Source organism: Cyprinodon variegatus, unplaced genomic scaffold (genome assembly GCF_000732505.1).
Source record: "Cyprinodon variegatus isolate N-32 unplaced genomic scaffold, C_variegatus-1.0 Scaffold252, whole genome shotgun sequence".
In the NCBI taxonomy this organism is placed as follows: Eukaryota; Metazoa; Chordata; class Actinopteri; order Cyprinodontiformes; family Cyprinodontidae; genus Cyprinodon; species Cyprinodon variegatus.
The window spans coordinates 939,306-954,552 of NW_015150705.1; the positions used below are offsets into that span (position 1 = coordinate 939,306).

Consider the following 15,247-nt stretch of genomic DNA (forward strand, 5'->3'; position numbering starts at 1 on the left):
CCGCTTTTTTGAAAATTACCTAAAAACCTCTTAATAGTATTCATTATCTTCTATTTTATCTTTTTGGAATCAAAGCCATTGAGACTTTGATTCCAGGGTGTTTAGGTAGTGAGTGAAGGCTAGTGGTTGAAAGTAAATGAAAAAAAAAAATAAAAAATTGTAAATCCCTTTATTGTCTAACAATGGGAAAATTCACTCTCTGCATTTCAGCCATCCCCTTGAGGAGCAGTGGCTGCCATTTTACAGCATCCGGGGAGCAGTCTGGGGTTAAGGGTCTTTTTGCTCAGGAACCCAGAGTGGATCCAACCAGGTACTTGCAACCTTCTCAGAGCACAAGCGCACTGCTCTTATGCTACGTTCACACATAAAGCAGCAAAGGCAGCAGGAGCAGCTAGGTTACATGCAAAGTCAGTGGTTGACGCGCATCAAGGCGCAGCAAAAAAACGTCCCGCAGCGCGTTTAGAGCAGCAGGAGCAGTGTGTCTGAGCAGCTGAATAATAGTAGAACATAGTAGTTATTTTTGTCAGTTTGGGGTTTGTTGTCTATCTGTTTGGTTCTCTTTAGATGAGTACCTCTGTAGCCTCTTGATTGTGCTGTGTCATTTTGAACAGCAGGTAAAAAAGTTACGTTCACAGGCCTGGCATTTATTTCTAAAGCAGCTGTTAGCCGCTCCGTGTTCAGCCACGCAGCTCAGAGCCAGAAGCTGATTAGAAGGAAAAGGAGGCCATAAGGATCCAAGAACCATAAACCCAAACGTCTGATGCCCAGCAGGAGGCTGCTGACCCCTATAAGATGACGCCCCCCCAGCACCAACCCCACCCCCCGCACTGTGGGCACGGATGCTGAAAGTAGAGAGTGTTCTGGCTCTCATCTTTACGTAAGAGAAAACTCTTTTTTGTTTTTTTTTAATCTCTGAGAGTGGAGAGCAGCTGCTCCTCAGGCTGCAGAGCGACATGATGCAGACAGATGGAGGGCAGCGACAACAAGGAGGTTCACTGTTTGCTTTATGGCAGCCCTTTCCCCTCACACATCTCATCAATTTTAAAGAAGCAAGAAGGCAGAATAGGACGAGCGCCTAATGTTCGACATGTCCTCCTTTGTTTCTGATATGAAGATGCAGCGCGTTAGGGTGCATCTTCACAGGTTTACACATATTTAGCTAAAACATCAGCTTGGAGAAGAATAATGATTCTTCACTGCAGGTTGAGATCTAAGACAACACGGGCTGCAAGATTAAAATGTCTCATCTGAAAATGTGGGTCAATAATACAAAATAATAGCAGTTTATATTTCAACTAAAAACATTTAAAAAACTAGTTTGTGGTGAAGTTTAAATTAGAAAGTATATTCCTTAGGGGAAAGTGTTAGATGTCCAGGATAAAGGCGAAAAGGATCAACAGGACGCATTTATGTTGTGACAAGATAAAAGTGCAAATTAATGTAAATTAATGTAAAGTAAATAGAAGAGCACACACCTCCATATTGCACTAAAAGTGCAAATTAATGTAAATTAATGTAAAGGAAGTAAGAGCACACACCTCCATATTGCACCCTGCCTTTAGTACAGAAGGAATAGCACACACCTCCAAATTGCACCCTACCTTTAGAACAGAAGTAAGAGCCCACACCTCCAAATTGCACCCTACCTTTAGAACAGAAGTAAGAGCACACACCTCCCTATTGCACCCTACCTTTAGAACAGAAGTAAGAGCACACACCTCCAAATTGCACCCTGCCTTTAGTACAGAAGTCAGAACAAAAACCTCTAAATTGCACCCTACCTTTAGAACAGAAGTAAGAGCACACACCTCCCTATTGCACCCTGCCTTTAGTACAGAAGTAAGAGCACACATCTCCAAATTGCACCCTACCTTTAGTACAGAAGTAAGAGCACACATCTCCATATTTCACCCTGCCTTTAGGACAGAAGAGCACACACTTCCATATTGCACCCTGCCTTTAGTACAGAAGTAAGAGCACACACCTCCACATTGCACCTTGCCTTTAGTACAGAAGTAAGAACACAAACCTCTAAATTGCACCCTACCTTTAGAACAGAAGTAAGAGCACACACCTCCCTATTGCACCCTACCTTTAGAACAGAAGTAAGAGCACACACCTCCATATTGCACCCTGCCTTTAGTACAGAAGTAAGAGCCCACACCTCCAAATTGTACCCTACCTTTATTACAGAAGTAAGAGCACACACCTCCAAATTGTACCCTACCTTTAGTACAGAAGTAAGAGCACACACCTCCAAATTGTACCCTACCTTTAGTACAGAAGTAAGAGCACACACCTCCATATTTCACCCTGCCTTTAGTACAGAAGTAAGAGCACACACCTCCATATTTCACCCTGCCTTTAGTACAGAAGTAAGAGCACACACCTCCAAATTGCACCCTGCCTTTGGTTTATGTACTAGAAAGAGGTTTGAATTGTGTTTTTCAGACTTTTTCCAACCCAGTTTGTTTGGGAGGTGCTAAGTAGCTGTTTGCACTTAGAAATTATTCTATTCTGGTGTCAGAATACCAGCTTTTGGAAAAAGAGTCCACACCGCCAAACTGAAGAGGCAATAAAGGATCTGTATGGCTTTATGTTCTTAATAAGAACTTAAGAAAAATAGCTAAACTCAAAATGCAAGGAGAGCCATCAATATTCTTATCAAGTGCAATAGAGTTTGGATTTTCCATTTTTCCTACTAACTTGAAGCCTAAAGAAAATATATGCAAAGCAATTAGTTTGTGACTCCCAAAAATCATCTTCTACACTACAACCCTTCAGTCTGTTTTGCATACATAGCTTGGTTAAAATAACAAAACAGGACAGGTCCTGCATGATAAGGTCTTTAGAGAGGGTCATCAGGACTGACCGTAACTTTTATCTCTGCTGATCCTACACATTCTGGTCAGCTGTTCAGACTTTTACCTTCAGGGAAGAACTATGCAGTCCTAATGGGGAAAAAAAGAGCCAAAACAGAGACAGTTTGTTCCCCCAGATTCTGTCCTAAAACAATTTAGCTTTTACATTGCTTTCCATCCACTTTCCTTACTCCTTTTATTTTCAAAAAAATAACAAAATACACACTTGTACATAATATTATCCTATCTATTAATCATATTCTTACACTTTTAACTCTTTTAATGCTTTTTTCATGGTGTGGTTGTTGTTGGTACCACTGATTATGATGTGAGCAATGACAAAATAAAGTTTTACCAACAAAAATAAAGAATTTGTAAAAACCAAAGTGACTAATTATTTCCACACTGCAAAAATTGAGGAAAAATAAGGAAATAAATCTTGAAATTAAAGATGATCTGCCAATGGATTGAGTATATTTCCCCTTAAAGTAAGATAATTAGTTATTAGACACCTGAAATAGGATAATGAGTTTTTATTTTTGTTAAAAAGAAAATGTACCTAATTATGTTTCATTTTTTACAGTGTAATATATTATAACTGAAACATAAATGTAAAACTTAATCAGAAGGAATATTTGTTTTTTATTAGAAATTACTGCAAATGGTTAATTTAAACATTTAGTTTTATCTTAAACAATGATGAAAATATATTCTTACTCAAAGCTCTAGTGTGGAGGTCTATGCACAAACAAAACCCAGCAAAAAGACAGCAGTAAAAGACAAAAATGACTATTTGAAACAATTCATTAATATTATTATATTGCTTCAAATATGTATTTTTTTAAGATCCTTTAGGTTAAAACATGCAGACTCACAAATTACTGCACCCAAACCACTAAATCAACAACTTCTAAATACCATGTTTTTTTATTTAGGAAAACATATTTACTTTAACAGATCAGATAAATGAAAACAAGCCAACCTGTTTTTCAGGAAATGTGTCAGTTTCTATATCTGTGCAGAAGGATTAACAAATTTAAACCAAAAACAGACTAGGCAGCAGATAACTTAGCTAATCGATCACCTTTGTTTAATTGATCTGGTGTGGTAAACCGGATCTGGGATCAGCTGGAAATACTGAACTGTAAAAACAAGTGAGCTGGAGAGAGAACACAATCTATACAAGGAACAGATCCTAAAGCAAACAGTCGATTATTCATCTCCTCAAGGATAAATGACTCAATACTCATGCTTATTATCAACAATTTTAACAAGGATCTTTGTCTCTGATTATCTCTGATCAACTGTAAGTGAAATCACCACTATATTTAGTGTGAAATAGCCAGATAGTGACAGGTAGTTAGCAGTTAGCAAGCAGCAGGAGGTTTGGAGCAGCTACCTGACAGCCCTTCTTGTGGTGAAATCCAACCACCACGATGTGCAGCACTGGTCCCTTAACTTCGTCTCTGCCCTGAGACTCCATTTCAACCGTCCGAGATCACTTCTGGCAGTATGCTTTCGGTTTCCCTCCGGGAGTCCGATGTAAACAGCGGGCAGAGCTGATTTTTTTGCACCAAATCTATCACACACAAGCAGCAAACGGTAGAAAGAGCCACAAACCTGGACTGGCCCGAATACGGCGGGATTGAGCGAGAGAATTCCCTGCTGCGCACTTCCGGCTTCGCTTTGTCGCAAACTGCTTCCCCGAGGCTTTAACGAACGTTAGCTTTAACCTTAAAAATACTATCAAATTTGTTTAAAAGCATGTTGCTTTTAAATTATATCTTAATATCCTGATGATTTGTAGCTAAATATAGCCTTTTAACTGATATACATTTTCCAAAATCAATATTTAAAGATGTCTGTATTATAAGTGTGGCTTTTTAGCTACATAGTTAATTTCTAGTAAAATCAGAAATTGTTGATACTGATTTATAAAGATTATTATTACAGAAATGCAAAAAGAAACAGTATTAATCACCGAGGAACTAATGAAAAAGCGTTAGAGGAGCACAGCTAAATGGCGGTGAAGTGTGAGGTAAAGGGATAAATTGATTGGTTCACCACGGGGGTCAAAGGGCATTTTTTTACTTAACAGTTTTATTTTATTCTGCAAATATGAAAAGTTTATTAATCCAATAATTTAGTTCATAAGCCTTCATGCTCACTAAGGTACCTGCACGAAACACGCTAATTAATATAAATTGCACAATAGATAACATTTAAGAAGCTTTTTTTGTAATTGATAAGTGTTAAATTTAAAAATAAATAAATTGATACATATTGGAAAGAAAATAAACTAAAGGTTGGGTTCTGTTTTAAAAATTGGTACACTTCACTAACACAGACTTCAGTCATATCGCTAATAAATTTACTCAGATTGATTAGAAATGCGTACTAAGCAGTCACAATAGTGCGATTATTAGTCATAACCGCGCATTTAATAACAGAAACATACGCTTATCTAATTTTTGGCAGCAATTTAAAACCATACTGTACTCAAAATCATGTCATACTAGTTTGAAGGCATCCAACTGGAATTTCACCCTTTTATTAAAAAACATTGAGTTATTTTTTTGTTTGTTTGTTTTTAAATAATTAATATTAATATAATCTACATTGTTTTAACTAATGTTAAAGATTTAATTATTGTTGCTTCGATGTTGATGTTATTTTTCTCTTTCTGGATATGAAATAATGTAGGAATTAAAATTCACGTGTGTACCAATATCTTTATGTAAATAAAAATAAAGTCCATTCTATTTAGATTGAGACAAGTTCAGTTTTTCTGCATAGTCCCCTCTCCTCCGACTGAGCCAACCATCTTTTTGTCACCCTGAAAGGGCAGATAACTCTCTTGACTTACTGACATCTTTTCTTAGTCACACAAAAAAATGTCGTCATTCATCAAACGTTACGATCAGCGCCATCTTGCGGTTGAGATAGGTAGGATCACCCAATTCAAAGACATTTATTTAATAGTAAAAAAAAAAAAAAAGAACACAGTTAAAATAAACAGTGATACAATTTTGTACAACTTTTTGTATTAAACCCCTAAAGATATTTAATAGCCAAAGCGAATTTATATATATATGTAAAATCGTATAAAATAGATTTGGGTTTTTCGATTGCTTTTGCCTGATGCGAATTTATATCTTCTGTCAATTCCTTCTGCCTTCTTTCGATTCAAGATGGCGGCTACACCAGCAACCAACCCTTCACAACTGCTTCCACTCGGTTGGTAAAACGCTTCGTTTCGGTTTTATTTGATTCCAGGCGTGAATTCTGGTTGGAAGTAGAGATTTATAAGTTTATTTTCTTTAAGGACCCAGATATCAACTAGCTCCCTGTTTTAGACGTTCAGGAGGATGTGACTAGAGAGAACAGAGCCATTTAAGACACACAATTACTTAAATAGAAATTTAATTTACCGGTAGAAGAAAAAACATCTAGGGTTTGGTATGCGTTCCCTTTTTTCATATTTTCTTTATCTTTTAAACGAATGCAGTAATATTTATGTAAAGTGCAAACCCGTCTGTGGACTACATTTATTATTGAAATACACCAGGAAACTAATTAACAAGGTGTTTGGTAGAAAAGAGCAACTGTACTTTTAAGTCATATTGTTTAAAGTTTCTACATAAGTACAAACCATTTGCAGAAATCCCATAAGAAATAAAGAGGACAGCTTCAGTGATTAATGAGGGTCCAATAATCTACCAAATCATGTTGCCACCAGTGCAGAGCTCACTTCTACCATGGCAGCAGTGTTTGTGATCCTCCTCTATTCTAAAAACTGATGGACAGACTGGACTTCAGTGGAGGGGTGGGCAGCCCATAACCAGTGTTTTTTTTTTTTTTTGCTAAATCTTCTTGGAAGATTCCAAAAAAGTAGAAAAAAAAATCAATCATCTGGATTTTGTTTCCAAGTTTGAAGATGTTTTGCTTCCAATCCGGGAAGATTTTTCTATTCAAAATGTCAGAAATAGTGTTGAGTTCGAGGCTTTATAGAGTGGACCAAAATAAAGCCTTGTTTTTGCTTAGAAAACATCCAAATTGAGCCAAACGAACGGGTCCGCCCCTTAGGAATGGGGGTCGTTTGGGTTCTTTGTTAGCGTTTAATACCCGATACCTGTCTATGCCTCTGAAAGGGGGTCATTAGAGGGAATTGTTGGCCTGGATAAACAGGTAAGGGTTCTGTTCCCCTCTCCAAGATTGATTAATATATCTTTAGAAATCAATTTTCTTAGGAAATGTTGAAGTCCTACAGGGTTCCCATTAGGGCTGAAAGAATTAATCAAACTAATCTTGATTAATCAATTATTGAAATAATCATCAAATAATTTAATAATCAATATTTAAATGGAATGTAGAGACGCATAAACAGACCTATAGCTGAAAGAGCAACTCACTTAGAGCAGTAATAATACCAAGAAGGTTTTAAAAAATGCATAAACATTTTTGCTTTTAGGGTTGGAAAAAAAAAGTGTCTTTCAAAATGCTCTATTCAGAACTCCTCAAGTAGAAAAGTTTGAGTTTTTTCTGCTTTAAATTCATAAAAACTCTTCTTTAAGGAATCTTTGCTATCCAGTTATTAATTGAATTATTGAAAGAAATAATCAACACATTAATCGCTTTGCAAAATGATTAGATGCAGCTCTAGTTCCCATTATGTGGAAACTTACTGAATTTATTCGTATAGGAGATGGATCATTTATGTAAGTCATACATGCATATCCATCAATAAAAGCCATATAATGGCGTTCAAAATGTTTATTTTTATTAATCAAATTAATCATGATTAATCAATTATTAAACTAATCAACTAATTTAGTAATAAATTAATATTTAAATGGAGTGTAGAGACTCTAAAACAGGCCTGTAGCTGAAGGAGCGACACACTTAGAGCAGGAATTATACCAAGAATGTAAAAAAATAAAATGCATAAACATTTTTGCTTTTAAGATCATAAACGAAAATGTGTCTGTCAATATGCTTTATCCATGAATATAATGGCAAATAAAATGTTTATTTTTATTATTTTAAACAGGTTCAAAGGGTTGTGTTGTTGTTTTTTGGGGGAAAAAAACCCTGACTTTTGGAACTGTAACTACAGTCATATGTTTACGTCACTTTTTTTCACCAGTGTTTTTTTTCTTTCATCACAGTGTTTTTATCACTGCTGCTTTCCTTTATCAAGGCTGCACTTTAAAAAATGAAATAGTCAAGATAGCTGTACTTAACGGAATTTCTTTTTGTTTACACTTGTGTGTAAAAAATGACAAAATAAAATCTAAGTCTAGTGGAAACATGATTGGATTATCTCCCAATGATCCAGGAACGCTTTGGTGATGAGCTGTAGATTATCTGGAAAAAGTAACTCAAGGATCTGAACCTTGAAGCTATAGTTGTGAGGCAATAGTTTGTTCTCAGAAAGCAGAAGGGAAAACATCTGAAACACAAGAATGGGTCAGTCTGTCGGGGTTTAGAGGAAATTGTCAGAATTAAAAATGGACTTAAATGACATTCCAGCAAATTGACCTTGTCTTTATTTTTGCAGAGCTCGTGGACAAATGTATCGGCTCCAGGATACACATAGTGATGAAAACCGACAAAGAAATAGTCGGCACGCTGCTGGGCTTTGATGATTTTGTCAGTATCCTTTCTGAAAGGCGTCTGTTCTTCCAGATAAAGCTCTTTGTCTTTAACGTATGCGTACCAAACTGTCAGGGCTGTACACTGTCACTCTAGTTTAGGTAAACCTTCCCTGTTCTGCTCCTTTACTAAACTTGCAGACATGGTTCTGGAGGACGTGACAGAGTTGTAAGTTATCTTTTTATTCTCCTATTTGTTTACCCATCTGTTCAGTTTTCTAACCCACAGGACTTCTTGTCTGTGTGCAGTGAGATCACCCCAGAGGGAAGAAGGATAACCAAACTGGATCAGATCCTTCTAAATGGAAATAACATCACCATGGTAGGAAATCTTGTTTTATTTCTTCTCTCCTGCTCAGTTCCAGCTGTCAGAATATTTCACCCTGAAACGTTTCCTCCTCTGCAGCTCATCCCTGGTGGAGAAGGACCCGAGGTGTAAACCCTGATTGCTCCTAAGTTTGTACTGTTCTCTCATTGATGTCCTTGTTCCTGCGTCTTTGTGTCAGGAAATTCCTTTTAGTTAAGATTTTATTTTTTTTTTCCCATTCAAACATGCTGAAATGTGTTTTAATTTACAAATAAAGATAATTTTCCACAGTTTGAAAAAAAAAAGTCCTTTATTTATTGACAAGTGCAATTTAGTGCAAATGTTGGATCAAAAATGAAGTGTTGCATCAAAAGGAAGTCATTAAACAAACACCCAGTTTATTTACTTTTATGGACTGTAGAGGAAAATTAAGAACTTTTTATCAGACTGGGTTAAATGGTTCAGCAGGATTGATTGATTGATTGAATTCAGCTTCAGTACATCGACGGCTTCTCCTCTCCTTTAGGATTGGTCACCTTCTCCAGGTTCTTAGTGATGATGTCATACAGTTCAGCCTGGAGAGAAAAAACATGGAGGGGTTGTCATGGTGCAACTATGGAGTCAATTTCATCCCAAATATTGTTACTAACAGCAAAACATTTGTTAGTAGAAATAAAAAAAAAATATGGAATCCAGAAATGAAATTTGGAAAAAGTTCTAATTAAAAAAAGGTTTTGTTTTCTTGAATTATTAAATTTTTCTTGATTCATTTTTCATATCCTATAATTTTTTTTATTTAACTTTAATAAAAAAAAATGAATCTGTAAAATAATATTTATAAAACAATCTGAATAAGAGACTTAAAAAACATGAAAATATAAAACTATTTTGAAAATTTTCAAATAAGATCTGGTAAAAATCTTAGAAAAAAAAGAACTGGAGTTAAAAAAAAAAAAAAAGTGAAATGGCAAATTCATTTCTGAGTAAAATTTTTTCCCCACATTTCGATTTATAAAACATGCTCTTTGTTTGATTCCTATTCTGTTGGAAGATTAGTAATCAACCATCTTTTCCATGACTACTTTATCCTGACATTAAATTTCTCTATTAGATTTTTTTTCTTTTCTTTAACGTTTTTATTAGAATGAAAAATGCAACACACACAGAACTTGGGGCACTGATGCATAGATAAGTAAAAAAAAAAAAAAGAAAAGGTAAAATAATACCATATATTAAACTTGATTATGCTTCCTTATTCTTGTATGTCAGCCATTTAGACCAGCGTTTATTGTAAGAATGTCCTCTGATGCGTAAAAGACGACTTCCCGGTTGGGTTTTTTGATTAAATACTAAGAAGTGATTAGATATTATTGCTTTCACCTCTTTGCTCTGTCCCTGTTTACCTTCTTTTCTAGTGGAAATCAGATAAACTTCATGCATGTTAATAAAAATTTACAAAAAAAAAAAAGACAACTAAATGAACAAAAATCACCTGACATAAAAACTCCTGAATAAAGGATCAATATAAGTTATATTTTCAGATAATATTATAGTTTCTGTAAGATTGTGTTTTTCAAGAATCTCTCAGGTCTCTACTTTGAAGAAATTGTCTTATTAAACTCCTGCATTCTTTATCCACTTTAATATTCTGGAGAAATATGGGTTAATAAATCAAAATGACCCAAAAGTCTGATTAAATGGATTTAAAAATAACGACTGATTTACAGAAAAGTCTCAAGCTTATTGAGCTAAAGGAATGCGTTTGTTCACTGTGTTCCTCTTATAAGCTGCATATAAAGTTACTGATTTACTGGATAAACAGGCTTTAAAAACAGGTTTTGAACTCTATGATTTAGATCATCAGGTTAAAAAAAAAGAAAATCTGTATTATTATATTTAATTCCTAATTCCTATATTTAATTCTATGTATTTCTGTTACCGTCTTGGTAATACTGCCCTATTGGCCTGATTGAAAGCCCAGAATTAAAGAGCAGAGCTGACGTGTCTGCACAGATTAATGTGATACTAAACCCTCCCATCCACAACCTGCTCACCCTGTTTATGCTGCTTGCCAGGAAAAACATCCACAGCTGATTCTTCCTGAGGCTAAAACACGACTACAACCATTGTTGATCATGTCTCAGAGCTGCATACTCCCAGGGCTAAATTAAAAATACCAATCGTTTGATGGACCATATTTAAATTTTATTTTATATCTACAATTGGAACCATTTTGCATTCCAACAAAGTTAGATCTGTTCATAATTATATGAAGTCACCATCAGCTACTCTATGTTTATATATATATATAAATATAGATATATCAGTATTTATGGACTGAATTGATGCAACCTCTCTCTTCAGCGATTAGTCTGTAGTTGTTGTCACTAGCATATCCGTACCATCAGCTAATTTGCACGTGCACAACCAGATATACATCCGGGTCGCCCTCAATTTTAAGTTTTTCTCACCTTAAAAATAATAAGCGTACTAAACTACTTTATTGTCAATGGTTAATTTATTCTGAGAAAATAAATGTGTTTAAATCCTGTTTTATCACTCTTCTGTCCTAGAGACTGGATCCAACGTTACACCGAGAGCTAACTTTTACGGCTTTGGATTTATACATTAATCTAGTCTTTATGAGTTTTATTTTTGCCTGTTGTTTTAACCTTGTGTTATATAGTGCGTAATCTACAGAAAGAAATAACTAAAATACAAATATACAGGTTGGATTTTTCCAGACTGCGCTGAGGATGTCCGATGAAGCAGTTTAGAGAATGTGAAAAGGATCCAATTATTCCAGAAAAGTCCATCCATCCATTTTCCATCCCGCTTATCCCAAGAAGGGTCATGAGGGGGGCTGGTGCCCACCTCCAGCTATCTGAGGTCGAGAGGAGGGGTCCATCCTGGACAGGTCGCCAGTCCATCACAAGGCAACACGGAGAAAAACGGGACAAACAACCACGCAAGGAAAATTCAGAGAAGCCAATGAACCTAACAGTCATGTTTTTGGCCTGTGAGAAAAAGCCGGAGTACCTGGAGAGAACCCACGCATGCTCATGGAGAACAATTTAAGGATAGAAATGAGTACTTTTAGTAGCATAATTACATTCATTATGAATGAACATCTGCTTGCACATGTGTAAATGAGCTGATGGTACAGACTGGGCAAGGAAAGATACTTTGCTAATGTTAATAGCTGCAAATAGCAAGAAAAACAGTGCTGTACAAAGAGGCGGGACATGCTGAAAAGTAGCCAATTACAAGCAGTTTACTTTCTCAGGTTGGTTCCGCTCTCTAAGTGAGCTTAGAGAAAAACACCAGGAGAAAAGAATCTACAGGAGCATTAAAAGCAAGAGAGGACAGAGAAATATTGGCGAGCTCGCTGTGTTGAATCTGCACACATAGAAGCTTCAATAGGTGAATAGAAAATAGTTTGTTTTAAATAAAGCTTCTCTGAATTCTAAATTCATACAACCTCCCCCTTCAGAGATTAGCCTGACGATACTTTGCTAACGTTGCAGGACACAACCAGAAAGGAAGTGGTACATTCTTAGGAGGCAGCTAACATGAGCTCAGAGAATCAGACCTGCACACAAGTATAAAGAGAGGCTATGTGTGTAAAACAAGGAGCATGAAGTCCTGCCTGCGACATAAAGGGTTTGGAAAGTAGCTTTTGTGTGTGTTCAATAAAACGTTTCATTTGTTTTTTAATTGTGTGGGTGTGTGTGTACCTGTCTAGGCATCAGAGTGAGGAGGATTTTTCCAATCTCACTATCACAATGAGGACCAGTTGCTGTAAAGCGAGGACATTTTGCTGGTCCTCAGGTATTTTGCTAATGGTTAGGGTTAGGGCTAAGGTCTGTGTTGGTTTAGGGTGAGGTATGTATTAGGTTTGGGGTTAGTTTTAGGGGTTGAAAATGATTGAAAATCAATGGAAGTCGATGGGAGTGAACGCCTTTGGTCCTCACTACATATAGCAAAACAAACATGCGTGGGTGTGTGGCTCCAAAATCACTTAGTTTGCATTAACAATTAAATGATTACATAAACAAACTTGGTCTTTTTATTGTTCTTTTTTTATGATAATTTCATCATTTTATATTGTTATTGTTTTTTTTTGCTTCTATACTCAGTTTGAATTTATTTCCTCTCCTTCTATGTCACTTGAATCTTCATTTCTCAGTGTTTTCCTGATTTGTTTTCTTCATGTCCAGCATTTTTAATCGCATTTCTACTGAAATGTGTTAAATTAGTAAATAAACTTTTAGCTTAACAGTTTAGCAAGGCCTCCAGCAGGACTTACATAGAATCCACGGATGTCCAGGACGATCACTCTGATCTCTGAGAAGATGGCCGTGTCCTTCTCGTGGACGAGTGAGCGGTAGTCCATCTGAAGGTAGGAAAAAAAGCGACGGTTATAGCACAATGATGACTAGCCAACCTCCGTTCCCCCTGGATCTATCCAAAAGGAATGAATCGGGTTCTTACCACATGAGTATCTTTGGAGGCTTTGGCGACGGCATCACCCCTCTCTGAAAAATACCTGTTTGAACAGAAATGACCACAGCTGAGCTCTGGGGGATATGAATCCTACAAAACCACAAAAACTGACACAAAATCAGCCAGAATGCTTCAGAAAAAAATGATCCTGGACTCACTTGTTGATGTTGGTCTGAAAACCTTCAACTTTGGTTTTAACAGCAGCGATTCGCTCCAAGATTTTCTCCTGTTGGATGAGGAGGTTTACCACAAAATAAGAAAAATAGCATAAAACATCAGAGCATTGTTGGACATTTATTAAATACATGTGAAGAAACGCAGTCATACCTGTATCGCCACTCCAAAGTCATTTCCGTCCTCTATTTTGGGAATGAGGTGCTGAATCCAGCATGAAACCTGCACACAGCCAAAGGGAACATCAGTCAATAGTCACTGGCTTCCCATGTACAGAATACAGAGATCATCTGCAAGTAATTACAGCATTATTGTAACGCCAACCACTGATTATTATAATCAACTTACGCCCAGGATGGTTTCTCTGAGATCCACGATCTCTGGCTTTACTCTTTCCAGAAGCAGCGTAATCTTCTCATTTCCTTTGATGAAGCCACATTTTGGAGCTGATTGGCGGAAAGAACATTTAGTTTCCCCCATTCTAAAATATTATATTCATCCAAAAAAAGTCGTACAAAATCTTTCACCTTTTTTCTTCTTCTTCTCCTCCTCTTCGTTTTTGTCGGTCTCCATTTCCTGGAAAGTAGAGCCGTTACAGACTGTGCTGAATATCCCAGCTGGATCAGAACATCAGGCCCAGAGGACTTACAGAGGGGCTCTTTCTTAATGTTCATGGACTGATCTAATATTTAGGAGCTTCTTCTCACACTCTTTTCTTTGTTTTTTTTTATATTTTGTTAGTTTTTTTCTTCTGATGTTGTGTTTCATGTATTTTAACTGCATCCACTAAATCAGGGGTTCCTAAACATTTCAACCTGTGATCCCAAAAAATAGAATCTACAGACTGGAGAGACTCCCTAAAAATTAAAATTTACTTAACTCATCCACTTTATATTTAGTCCTACATATGTAGTGAATTAATTATATTCATTTCATAAACATTTATGTATTTAAATGATTTTTAATTTTTTAATTTGTCATTGTTAAATAATTATTTTTCAAATTGCATGATCCTTTAATATTCAAATCACGGTTTAGATTAATAAATAGGCGTTACATCTACTTATTTTATGGAACAATTACAATTATATAATTCATTGTATATTTTGTCCCTCTATATACGTCAAGGATCCCATCAAGGTGATAATGAAAACCATCTTGTGACCCCTGACTTACTGTCTCATGACCCCCCTGGGGGTCCTGACCCCCGCTTTGGGAACCTCTGCTCAAAAGATGCTCTTTTAATGAATAAGCGTTTTTCTTTTCTGTTTGAAAAAAGTTAAGCAAAGAAATCCTTATGAACTCTTTAAAGTCATAGGGAAGCGGCTGTTCCAACTGTTGCATTTCTGAATTCTCCCGAGTGGTGCAGGACTTTACACGAGTGAATAAAGTAAATGTGATTGATCGATTATCAAGGGGGCGGGATTGTTGTGGTGTAAAGTTTGCAAGCAAGTTTAGTTGTGACCGAGTTGTTGGAGGCATCTTGCTAACCAGTTAGCATCTTAGTGCTAGTAGATTCCCAATGGGAAATTCCATTGGGACCAAGTAGCATTAAATTGGTTACTTAGCAACAACACTGTCAAGGAACGCTATGGACAGAGGAAACGTGCAAGAGGAGGAGAGTTTAGTGTCGGAGGTCGTGGATGAGTCTCCTCTGTCATACATTTTCTATTTAGAGGAGGAAAGCGGGATGAAGATGTTGTGGAAGAGGACGCCAGGGCGGCAGAAGCTTGGTTTGGTGTAGA

The 15,247-nt window shown here is 36.4% G+C and overlaps 3 protein-coding genes across 3 annotated transcripts in view; 1 reads left to right on the forward strand and 2 right to left on the reverse strand.

Moving 5' to 3' along the window:
• Window positions 1–4,492, reverse strand: part of avl9 (AVL9 homolog (S. cerevisiase)) — a 33,662-nt gene extending 29,170 nt beyond the window's left edge. Inside the window, exon 1 of the mRNA XM_015382178.1 lies at window positions 4,261–4,492. Coding sequence (XP_015237664.1) covers window positions 4,261–4,344 — 84 coding nt within the window. The 5' untranslated portion in view covers window positions 4,345–4,492. The remainder of the gene's footprint in view (window positions 1–4,260) is intronic.
• Window positions 4,493–6,039: 1,547 nt separating this feature from the next.
• lsm5 (LSM5 homolog, U6 small nuclear RNA and mRNA degradation associated) lies at window positions 6,040–9,079 on the forward strand. The gene is made up of 5 exons (XM_015382181.1): window positions 6,040–6,098; window positions 8,422–8,517; window positions 8,657–8,684; window positions 8,765–8,837; window positions 8,922–9,079. Exons 1-5 carry the CDS (start codon window positions 6,053–6,055, stop codon window positions 8,952–8,954), a joined length of 276 nt encoding a protein of 91 aa, XP_015237667.1. The 5' UTR covers window positions 6,040–6,052; the 3' UTR covers window positions 8,955–9,079.
• Window positions 9,080–9,109: 30 nt separating this feature from the next.
• psme2 (proteasome activator subunit 2) overlaps window positions 9,110–15,247 on the reverse strand; it is an 8,029-nt gene continuing 1,891 nt past the window's right edge. The window contains exons 5-11 of the mRNA XM_015382180.1: window positions 14,030–14,078; window positions 13,851–13,948; window positions 13,656–13,724; window positions 13,487–13,554; window positions 13,317–13,371; window positions 13,132–13,218; window positions 9,110–9,397 (exon numbers count right to left, since the gene is read on the reverse strand). Coding sequence (XP_015237666.1) covers window positions 9,317–9,397; window positions 13,132–13,218; window positions 13,317–13,371; window positions 13,487–13,554; window positions 13,656–13,724; window positions 13,851–13,948; window positions 14,030–14,078 — 507 coding nt within the window. The 3' untranslated portion in view covers window positions 9,110–9,316. The remainder of the gene's footprint in view (window positions 9,398–13,131; window positions 13,219–13,316; window positions 13,372–13,486; window positions 13,555–13,655; window positions 13,725–13,850; window positions 13,949–14,029; window positions 14,079–15,247) is intronic.